The sequence below is a fragment of the Callospermophilus lateralis genome, chromosome 8 (assembly GCF_048772815.1).
Source record: "Callospermophilus lateralis isolate mCalLat2 chromosome 8, mCalLat2.hap1, whole genome shotgun sequence".
In the NCBI taxonomy this organism is placed as follows: domain Eukaryota; kingdom Metazoa; phylum Chordata; class Mammalia; order Rodentia; family Sciuridae; genus Callospermophilus; species Callospermophilus lateralis.
Window position 1 is genome coordinate 59,668,509 of NC_135312.1, and position 12,269 is coordinate 59,680,777.

The 12,269-nt window shown below is 39.5% G+C and overlaps 1 protein-coding gene across 1 annotated transcript in view; it reads left to right on the forward strand.

Moving 5' to 3' along the window:
• Fras1 (Fraser extracellular matrix complex subunit 1) overlaps positions 1 to 12,269 on the forward strand; it is a 424,900-nt gene that overhangs the window by 160,936 nt on the left and 251,695 nt on the right. Inside the window, exons 4-5 of the mRNA XM_076864881.2 lie at positions 2,331 to 2,423; positions 10,580 to 10,739. Coding sequence (XP_076720996.2) covers positions 2,331 to 2,423; positions 10,580 to 10,739 — 253 coding nt within the window. The remainder of the gene's footprint in view (positions 1 to 2,330; positions 2,424 to 10,579; positions 10,740 to 12,269) is intronic.

The window sequence follows — 12,269 nt, forward strand, 5'->3', positions numbered from 1 at the left end:
CATTTAAAAATAATTATTCTCTTTTATGATTAGCTATTATTTTTAATCTCTTACTGAGCCTAATTCATAAATTAAATTTTATCATGTAAGAAAGACATAGAATATATAGGGTCCTATACTATATATAGTTTCAGGCATCTACTGGGAGCTTTGAAATGTATCCTACATGGGAAGGAGACTACTGTACCTAGCTCTTATGAGCACTCAATAAATGTTAGCTAAAATTATGAAATTATCCCTTATTGTTAGTTGTGCTTCTAGAACCTAATCAAGTCCTCTTGCTCAGTTCCCCCCTACAGTCTTCCTTGATGTCTCTTGCCCATGCAGTCACTTTCATTGCTCTTCAGGGCAAAGTCCAGAGGAAGAGTGGGCTTGTGTGATTTGTGCAGTCCACAGCTCACCAAGCTGTATAGGGTTACATGGTCAGGTGCCAAGAATTCCTTGCTTCCCATTTTCCAGGCATACACTTGCAACATTTTTTGATCCTCCTTCACCTCATCTCTGTCATGCCCCACCGGAAGTTCAACAGATGGAACCTTGCTGGGAACCTCCCTTTCTTCTTGCCCTCTGCCACTCACACATAAAGAATACTATGTTTTTGAAATGAGGTTTTTGAGGACCATATCTGAAAATTAGCTGTTATATAATAAAATAAAACTAATTTGGAGGCATAAGACATTCTTTGAAGTTTTCCATTCTCTCTGCCTTTCTCCCTTGCTCCTTGCTGCCAAGTTAGAATATAAACAACTGGATTATCTCATTTCCTATCTGTATGAAATTCTTAGGAGAAATTATGCTAATGTAATTTCCATTGCCATCTTAGTGGAAATTGAAGTGTACTTTTCTATTTGGGTTCAGAGGCGACTTTTCGGAGAAGTCATTAATGTTGCACAGTATGGGCAATTTTATAAAATCCCATATCATATAAGTTTTGTTCTTTATCAAGCAAATAAGAATTTGGAGATTACTGTTATTGATGTATTTATCTATGTAGAGGATTAACTGTTGTAAAATCTCAGCCCTATTTCCCATACAAGCTTGTGGATGTAGTTGTGTGAATGAGAATTCTCTTGTAGATATATATTTTTTTTAAAAAATGGAAGCAACAAAAAATAACAAAGAAAATATTACCACACACAAACACACACACACAATTTTATATTTTCATTCTACTGACTGAATTCTTGGTTGACTTTTATCTTGTGGATGTGTCATGACTTCTTGGCTAATGAAGAATCTTCTACCATTCTTGGTCAGAATCATTCATTGCCTGTTCTGCCACATCTAGAATTGGGGAAATCCTAAGATACAGAGCAGAGGAGTAGTGTGAGTAAGAGGATGGAATAGGAGAATCATAGGGCCCCAAATACCAACCTTCTCCTGTTTGTGCTATCTGTATGTGTGTATGTATGTGTGTGTGTATACACACACACACACACACACACACACACACATATACATACATATATATATATATATATATATATATATATATATATATATATGTTTTTTTTTAATTATTTCTGGGATAGATCCCAGGCCTTGCACATGCTATGTGCTATACCCCCAATCCCTAAATTTTTAGTAACTCTTAATAGATTCTTCATAGTGGCAAATTCATTGCTAGTTAATATGTGATAACTTCCAAAAAAAAATCTTGAGATATCAAGTGGTAATCCATTGTTTTGATACTATCCAGAAGCACAATTGCAATAAAAAAAAACAAAAAACAAAAAACAAAACCTTGAAAAACAGGGCAGATTTTTATTGGAGCCCAGGAATTCTACCCAGCTCCCCGCAGTACTTACATATGATACCTCCACAACAATGCTACTTCCTAGACAGACTTTGTCCTTCAACCTCCTGCCCCCAAGTGCCTGGTTACTCTGATTCTCAGATAAAAATGAACTGTCAGCCCCTCAGCTCCCCTCAGGTTAGGCCTCACCAAGATGGCTGGAAGATTTGCCAGCTTGGTGACCATCCCCCACACACCAGAATCTTCTTCCTCTCTCCAATAGAGGAAAATACTACCCTTAAGGAAATACGCTTCTTCTCTCACCCTGCCTTTCTTGTGTGGAGCATTTCTAGTGTAAATAATTCTTCACTTCATTACATGTGAAAAGATGCAGACTCCCCCCCCCCCCAAGGAAATTACTTTCATAGAAGCTCCTCTTAACAGACGATCATTTTGTTAGTTTATTTACTTATCCTGTCTGTTGTCACTGGTGGACACTCGTGAGATTTAGAGACTCTAAGATACTTGGGGACGATGAACCATGTGATTCTGTTTGCTGTTGCTGTTTTACACTGAGCTGTTTTTAAATGCTTAGGGAGAAGTGCTTCAAATAGCTGCCAATCAGTGCTGCCCAGAGTGTGTATCGAGGACTCCTGGATCTTGCCACCATGAAGAGAGAATCCATGAGGTAAGTATTTTCTGATCCCAGGTTGATTCTGTGTCTGTAGATTGTTGACAAGAGAAATCCGAATGTTAAACTTGGGTTGACGGGAGGTTTTTTTCCCACCTGGCCTGCAGAGGATCTGAAACTCATTTGACTCTCTATGGGTAATTAGGTTTCTTGAATAAGATGAAACCGTCCTGTTTATCCCATTCGCCCTACATAACTATCTATAGATTAAATCTGATTGAATAATGAGTAGTATGAGAATGTTAATACTGAGAAGTTGTGAAAAGTATCACCTTTCTTTTGTATACTATATACATTTTATTTGATAGTTATAAACAACCCTGAGTTGTTGAATAAAGCAGATGATATTACTCTTTACTCAAAGATATAAAAAAATTGAATTTCAAATAGCCAATGCATGTTAATAATAATAAGTGGGATAACCTTGGTCTTTAAAATCAATATTTATAATTCTACCCCATGCAGGTAGTTTCTCAATTTCAGTACTATCAACATTTCAGGCCTTACTTTGGGGGCTGTCCTATGAATCATAGGGTGTTTAATATCATCTCTAGCTTCTAATCAGTAGATGTTAGTAACAAACTTTAATCAAGACAATGAGAAATGTCTGCAGACATGACCAAATTTTCCTTAGTAGGCAAAATGCTCACACACACTTCTCTCCATCCTGTAAAGAATCACAGTAGGAGAAAAATATCCTAAAGATTTTAAAATTATATCTTCTCATTCTAGATCCTTTAGGATTAATTTAGAGATATTAAATACTGATTAAAAGCACCATTGCAAGGTTTATATTAGAAATGATGAAAATAGTTAATCTCCACTCATACTTAAATGTTACCCTGAGGCACCAGGTTGAATGTGATGGAGAGAGGCGCTTTGATTTAATCTTCATCTTCTACCTGATACAAAACTTTACCTAAGTTAGTGCCTCCACCTATTCAGGGGAGAGCACAGGTTAGCAGGGTTTGCTATATCCACTCTCGGCTAGTATTCAGTGTGTGTTCCTAAATCTCAGTGAGTACAGTGCTCATTTCCCCTGGGTCTGGATCATCTTACTCCAGCCACTGTCTCCTAATTACATGAGGAAGTTACTCTTTCTCTTTTGCACAATGTGCTGTTGAAAGACACCCAAGCAGGATTTACACTGGGAATGTCTTCATACTACCCATCACCATGTGCTGCTCAAGCTGTTGGGAGACAAAATAAGGTCAGAATCTGTGGGGAAAAGATCTCTCAATTAAGATTTGACACCAGACAGACACATGTGCCACCCGAGTTCAATAATTCTGCTTGGACTACTCTAATGACACTTGGCCAATGGCTTTCTAATGCTTCATTTGTGCACATGTACAATCTTCTTAATTTAAGATGCTTGAAAGTCTTGATGATATTTTCAATATCTTTATAATTATCTTCTCTGCCTCGTATCCAAAAGTAACCTGGCATTTGGCCCGGAACTTTTCCCAAAGTGGATGCTTAATATACATTGATGAGTGAAAGACTCAGTTAGCAGATCCTTTCTCCACCTCTCCTGTCCTCGTCCCAAGAGCACGTTGGTCATTGACCTGTGTCAATGGGCGATTCTGAGGCCACAGAGTTGGGTTGGTTAGAAATCCCCTTGGCCGCCTACGTTTGCCACGCGCTTTCAGAAAGTCCTCTTTTTGGCTATCCTCGCCCCATCTCCCTTGCATTTCACACCTTCTCCAATAATCCATCATGCAGAAATCTCTCAACTGGATAAGAACATGGCCATGTGTTGTTTTTCCATGTGCACTTTCAAAATTTATTCCCTCAGAAAATGTTATTATATTTTTGGTACTTGATGTAACTGAGGAAAAGGCCAAATTTTGAGAACTATAGCTTTGAGGGGAGGGAAACACTAGTGGTCTGCTTCTTCAAAAAGTGCCAGAGATTCATTTTGATTTTTTTTTTTTTTCAAGTTGAGACAAAATCTAATTTTAGTCAGATTAAGTTGTTTAGGGCCTTGCTAAATTGCTGAGGCTGGCTTTGAACTTGTGATCCTCCTGCCTCAGTCTCCTGAGTTGCTGGGATTAGAGGTGTGCACCTGTGTGCCTGGCCTATTCATTTTCTTGAGCAGGTTTAACACTGTGTGATTTGGGTCTGAGTCTTGCCATGTCATTTGCTCTACCAGGCAATTTTCTAAGTCTTGCCGCCTTTCTTTTTTCCCCCCTTTTAGCTTGTTTGGTAAGCAGTTTCTGGAGTACTTTCCTCTCCTGCTGAACAGCAGTAATCCTTTCTTTGGCCTCTGGCTTGCTTCCCACAGGGCAGGTTATGGAGACTCTCCCAGCTGCTGTAAAACAGCCTGGTGTGTTAAGAACTCTGTGGTGATGTGAGGAGGAAGCCTGGCTCTAAGGGATTTAGCAGAAGCTAGGAGAGATGGGGTGCGGCCACAGGGGAATCAGCTGAAGCAATCCTGTCCCTAGAAAACATGCTACAAGCCAGGGAAATCAGAGATGGACTGAGTTTAAGGCCTCATGAGAGGGGCTGCCCCCAGTGAAAAGCTGGGCCTCCTGGGAGGACGCCTCTGCTCACAGGGCAGGCAGCAAGCAGCACTTACAACTGGCATCCCAGCAGGTCTAGACAAGTCCCGAGATCTTTCCTGGAGTGAGGAAAACGCAAGGCTTTGGGCTGACTCCAGGTTATTTGGGAGCCTTGTGTTGGGTTTGTTACAGCCAGGATTTGGAGAGTCTGATTCATCTGTGACCTCCCGGTACTCTCCCCTCAAATGTGTTTTCTAAAGACTTGTTGGTCTTTCCCTTGTTCTTTCCCCACAAATCACCTCATGAAAGGTAGGAGAAAGGACCATTAATCCCCTTTTCCTTCTTTTTTTTACTAATTTAATCCAAACACCTATCATGTCAAGTGTGAGAAGAGGGAAGATTCACTGAAAAAAAAAAAAAATGGCAAGTGGTAATGCCCTAGTGTTGAGGCCCATTGAGGGGAGGAGCAAGGAGAGGGCTGCTCACGCTGCCCGTCCATGAGGTTAAGAGAAGTAATTTATGTTTGTGAGGAAAGAAATGAATGTTGAATTCTGTGGCCTGTTCCCTTCAAAGTAGAGGATATAATTATAATATGCTGTGAGCATTCCCAGATATTTAGCATGCTGGATTTATAACTTCATAACAGGAACAAATTATATGAAAAAAAATATTTTTGTTATGCCAGAAAGCCAAAGTAAAAGCTTTATGACCTTATCTTTCTTTTGGACTTATGCAAACAGCTAAGCTAACTTATTAGTTGGCTATGCAGAAGAATATATTTAAGATGTTGTCTGTGGAATTTGCTTTTGCCCATATCAAAGTCTGATATTTTCAAATGGATATTAGTGAGGTTAAGATGGCACAGCTAAATCTGGGTCTTGGGGGAGCCTTGCTTTGTGCATCTATTATTCCTTGATTTTACAAAGCTCTTTGCTACCAAAGTGTTTGTTAAAAATAATGCTCTTGTATGGGCTGGGGTTGTAGCTCAGTGGAAGAGCACTTGCCTAGCATGTGTGAGGCATTGGGTTTGATTCTCAACACCACATACAAATAAATAAAATAAAGGTTCACCAATAACTAAAAAATATTTTAAAAATGGTGCTCTTGTAAATGGATATGGAGAACACTATAAAATTATTTATATGTGTATAAGTAAAATTCAACATGTGTGGAACTCCTTGATCTTTAGGTTGGCTGCTTTGCATGCATTATCAATCCTTGGAACACTCTGGGAAGGTGTTGCTCTTCCAGGGATAGGTGTAGGAGACAAACTTGGAAGGAACATATGTGACCTATTTTCTCAAGAGATAAGAGAGTCATTTCATCACTCTGCAGACTTCGCATCACCAACTGAACCTGTTTTTGTAGCTGTGACATCAAGGAGTTTCCCTATTACATGTTCTTTGTTATTCCCATAATTCTTAAGCTTATTGTGAAGGGAGAATCCATTGCTTAGTTTTGTGTCTCCTGAGTTAAATAATAGATTCACATGATCATAGAGCTCAAAAGTACTGAAGGGATTCACTAACATAGCCCTCTCATTTTACAGATGAAAAGGCTTGATGATTGACAGGTTGTTATTATAGTTAATTTTTTGGTCTCCATCTGAACGGTGGTGTGATTACAAGTGTTTAAAAACAACAGTGCTTTTCAGTATTAACAGAAACAAGCTCTGTTTTAATGAACTGAAATGTCTAGATGTTTAGAATTAGCCTCCTAACTTTTAATAAAATAGAGTAGTTCACTTCAAGTGGTTTTAAACAGCCTTTAAATTTGACTTTATTTAAGCTATCTAAATGAATAATTAGATATTTTAAACAATAATTTGCTTTGTGGTGACAAAAATAAGAATATTTTATTGGTGAAAATTTAGAAAATAGAAGTATAAGCAGAAAAAAGGTCACAAATACTCTGTCACAAATACCCTAATGCTCTGAAAAAACACCATTAATATTTTCTCAGGGTTTTTTTTGGCAGGAGCTGACAGTGGACATAGATAGATAATACATATAGATCTATTTGTTTGTTTTGGGGTACTGAGTATTGAACCCAAGAGCGCTCTATCAGTGAACTATTTCCGCAGCTTCCCCACCATTTATTTGTTTATTTATTTATTAAGACAGGGTCTTGCTAAGTAGTTTAGGGCCATGCTAAGTTGCTGAGTTGGGCTTTGAACTTGAGATCCTCCTGCCTCAGTCTCCCAATTTGCTAGGGTAATACCTGTGTGCCACTGGGCTCAGTTTAGATATATGGTTTAACATAATTGGATTTATGCTGTGTATATGGTTTATGTTCTTTTTACATTGTATTGTAAATAATTCCCTAGGATACCCTTGGAGAACATTATTCCCTATTATTAAGCATTTGGGTAGCTTTTCAGTTTTCACTAAAATATTTCCAATTTCACTATGAAAAATGAGATGGAATTCCTTGTATGTAAGCCTTTCTTTGTGTATTGTTGATCATTTTGTTCAGATAACTTAAAAAGCAAAATTTGTAGGTTGAAGCACTAAAGACTTTGGGTGTTGAAGCTGTGATGCCTGTCATCATTAACATTCCATTTTAAATGTCTGCATCTAGCCACGGGCCCAGTGGGCATCACACAGACCATGCAGCCTCCCGTTGAGAGCCACAGCCAAAGGGGCCCCAGCAAACTTCCAGCTGCCAGCAAACTTCCAGCTGCCAGCTGATGATTGGCTCACAGTGGCCCCAGCAAACTTCTAGCTGCTAACTGATTGGCTCCTCTGCGGTGATGCTCATTGGACTGTTTCCCTGCCCTTTCAGACCACAGAGCTGCTCATTGGGGGACTTTTTTTGGCTCCGCCCACTCGACCCAGCCAATCGGCCTCAAGAGCAGGAGGAGTCGGGGAGGTTGAGAGGCTTGTGGGAAGCCAGTGATGGCAGTTGGGCTCTGAGGGTTTTCCTGAAGAGCTGTGTGGTTTGGTGTGTGCTAAAAATAAAGTTTGTTTCTTTTGACAAGTGGCTTCTGAATTGTGCCCAGCCAGATTGCGGCAGCCTCCTTTCTAGTGTAACCACCTGGCTGAGGCCTACCTGCATACATATTCCAGGTGCTATAGTAAGACAGGTCTCTTCAGGCAAATCCCATTTCACTGCAGCTTCACCTGCACTAGATACTATGAATTTAAAGCTCCTCCCATATCTGATTTTATAAAATATCATCCAGTTTTTATTTTAATTACTATTTATGTGTAATTCATAAAGTTGAACATTCATAAGCTTTTTGGCATTATTGGGAATATTCTTATTGCTTGTAAGTGCTTTTATATATTATGGTTAATTTTTTTAAATCAGCTTATCATTGGCTTTTCATTTGTTTATGTTTTTTGACAGATTTAAAAATTTTAATTTATTAGAGCCTATTAAGTTTTATTTTACAAGTTTTTCCTTTGTTTTATACTTAGGATTTTCTATGTATAAATGTCAAAGGTCAGTGGCACTTTGTTTTTTATTAGCCTATAATTTGTGAACTTGAGTATTTATATGCTGTGCTAAATTTGAAGTTTTATATATAATCATAGCAGAAGTAAAAATTGATGGGAGATGACTTGGCCTTTGTATCCATGTCTATCCCCACTACTCATAATCAGCACAAAAGAATAAAAACAAGAGGAAGACCCTGAACTCATGCAGTAGAAAGAGGGGAGATGATTGAGCAACTTCTTTTTTATTTTTGAATATTTAATTGACAAATAAAAATGGATCACACATCCTGTGTGATGATTCGATACACATACACATTGTTTAATGATACTACAAATTAATGTATCTGTTATTACGTATGCCAAAACTCATTCATCTTGTAACTGCATATTTGTGCTCTTTGGCCAACGACTCCCCTGGCAGCCTTGACTGTATTTTGAGTGAGTGCCTGTGCTTGCCCATCCCTTGCAGCTCTCTGACAGTCTTCCTCATTGAAACTTTGTAGGAAACAAAGGAAGGGGAAATCCTACCATTTCATTTTTATAGTCAAGGAAGCTGAGATTAATGAAAATTAAGCCACTTACCCCTGTTCCCAAGGCAGAAAGGGTTGAATTAACCTGAAAATTTGCAGGTGGTCAAGGAAATCCTTGGTTTCTGAGAGAGTTCACATGCATTATTTTCCTTTTGCACTCCCAGTAAGTCTCTCGAGAGGAGAATAATTATGATAGTAAGATGAGGGCTGGGTTCCCAAATCATTGGATGATCACAACTACCTGTTACTATTATTGTTACAATAATACCCAGGTTTCTAATAATTTTATAACATTAGATTTGGCATTGCTTGCAACCTGGCAACAATTTGCAGAATAAAAGAATACTGACTTGTTCAGGTAAGATGGCTGCTTTGCGTTTGAGAAAAATGAAAAACTATTCTGGATGCTAGATTGAAGGGACGCAAGAGGATAATTATTTTCATGTTTCTCAATGACACTTGTAGTTGTAAATCCCAGATTGTATTTAGGTGATGGAATGTCTAGAATGTGTGATATTTTAATAAAAGTCCATATATGATTTGTGCTGAATTGGATATTAGTCAGATGCTACCTGTGAGACAAAGGAGAGTGGTTTCAGAAAACATTGCAGGTGGAAAAGTTCATTAAACTACTTTTTTCCTCTATCTCGGGAAAGGCCACCAGTATTCCATTCTGCAGACAAGAATATATACTTTGGCAGCTATTTCCCTAATTAGTGGCATGGGTGTAGCTTTTTACATGCTGGTTTATTCTGCATCACATCGACAGTGACTCCTCTAGATACTTTAGGCACTTAGTAGTATCACAGGACAGCTCAAAACCTGGATCTCTTAGATCCCGGACAAAATGCTTTGAGAGCATGGTATTCCAGCATTAAGTGACTTAGGAGCATTCTGCATGTGTGGATAGACACATTCACTGGGAGTGTCTCTTCTGTATGGTTTGTGGGAGAACTGGATGGAGCAGGAACCTCTTCTTGACTATCACACCTTCCCCAAGATTATAAGGTCATTGGAATAGGAGGGGGAGATAAATATGGATGAAAAATAAAGTTAAAGAAATGAAAAAGAGCAAGAGCTATTGAAAATTACTGTGGATATAGCTCACTGGTAAAGCATGTGCTTAGCATTTGTGAGGTTGTGGGTTCAATCTCCAATACCATCAAAAAAACCATAAACAAGATAGGCAGGGTGTGGTGGAGTATGCATGTAGTTCCAGATACTTGAGAGGCTGAGGCAGGAGGATTGATTGAACCCAAGAATTTGAGACCAGAGTGGAAAACATAGTGAGATCCCATCTTTAAAAAAAAAAAAAAAAAGTGACAGAACCATCACACACACACACACACACACACACACACACAAAAGTGTGTATATTTTACTTGGGGTTTTATAGAATTTTTTAATGATGAGATTCAGGTCATTTTTATTTTCTTTTTATGTTTTTCTGAAACTTTCAAATATAAAATCTTAGTGATAATAGAACAAAAGTCTATATTTAAACTGGTCTCCAACTTGAAAAATTGCAAACCTTGGTCTCAATTTTTCAAGCCTTCTTCCACCTTTCCTGAGCTTCATCCTCAGTTTGTATAAGGGAAGGTTTGTTTCTGTTTGGCTAATGAGGCTTATATTCTGGAACTAACCTTCTGATTCTTCTTTTCTCCCTTGATTCACAGCATGGAACAGAGTGGGCCTCTTCCCCATGTAGTGTGTGCTCTTGCACTCATGGGGAAGTAAGGTGCACCCCCCAGCCATGCCCACGCTTGTCATGTGGACCCCAGGAGCTGGAATTCATCCCTGAAGGGAGCTGCTGCCCAGTCTGCGTGGGCCCTGGGAGTGAGTATGGGCTTGTGGAAAGGAACCTTTGCCTTTGAGGTTATATGGTGGCACCCAGACTCTTGTCTCCTTGTCCTGTGTGGCTCAAAAATCTCTAACTCATGCCTTATTGGAACCCAGTTGTAACCTTACACTTGATAGGGAGAGAGGTGTCAGAGAGTGAGATGGGAACAAAAAATCCTTAAATTCCATTCCCAGTTTAGGATTCTGCTAGTCTCTGATTGATTGATTGATTGATTGATTTTGCCTTGGCCAGATGCATCACCCTGCTTTTACAGCCCCCAAGAGGAAAAGGGAGGAGGGAGACAACTTTTGATATGAGTCCACAAGGCCAACATAGTTCCTCCTGCCCCTTGGTGGAGAGAACAACCAAATCTCTTCTCCATATCGTATTGCTAGCACTAATTCTGTCAACTGGCCTTTGAGATGACAATATCTTTCTCTCAGGCATTCTCAACAAAAAGAAGTTTTTTGTTACCCTTTGTTGCATCCTCACTGAAGGGATTAATCCTGTTACAAACTGAGGCATCCAACTTTTGTTCAGCAAGCCAAGGTCAGACTCCAGGCCCTCTCCTTAGAATCTGTGCTTGGTCCATGTACCTCTTTTATTGTACTAAAGTAACATGTCCCTTCCATTTATACGACTAAATAGAATAGGCTTTATGATAAACATAAATTATTGTCGTTGCTGCATGATGCCTTCTTGTGACTTATAATAGCTGGAATACCTCTTTTATTCAATAGCATCTGCAGCCTATACTCTGTTCTTGCCCTTTCACTTTAAAAAGATCCCTGATTTCTTTCCCATACCACTTGTTCTATACTTGGCAACCCATTTCTCTGGAGAACTGTTCCAAGTATTAAAAAGTGTGCTCAGGAAATGATGAGTAGAATGCTTGCCTGAGCATTTCAGTCATTACCCGCCAGAAAAGGATCAGCAGTGGTTTTGGGGCCAAGTGACCCAGCAAGTGAAAATGCATGAACAACAAAGTCCAGTGGTAGGGGAAGGTGCTGTCTGAATTTGTGGGATTCTCTCTTAGGTCTTAAGAGGCTTTCTCATGGGCCCTCCATGAGAAAGACATTGGAAGCATTTTTTTCCTTGAGAAATTGGAGGATCACCCAGCCCCCACTATCTAATTTATAAAATTCCAGACTCCTTTATTTAAAAAGCAGAGAGAAATGCTTTTTCTTTGCCTCTGTGGTCTCCAGGTCTCTCTCTCTCTTTCCATCTGCCATGTTTTTTATTTGCTATTTAATGTTGTACTCCTTGGGGCCTGGGGATACTTGATTGGTGAGTGAAGACTCTCCTAGGCACCCTGGGCCCCATCCTATGACTTGGTGCATAGGGCACATGCAGCTTCCTGGAACCCACACCACAGTCCCCACTGGAGGGGGGAAGTCTTCATTGGGCTGGGGTTGGGGTCCAGGCAGCTGAGAGCCCAACCCAGGAAGCCAGTAGGAGGTGGGACCATGCATGGGCTGAGGCATCATGTCCCCTCCTTCCCTTACAAAACACAGACTAAGAGATTT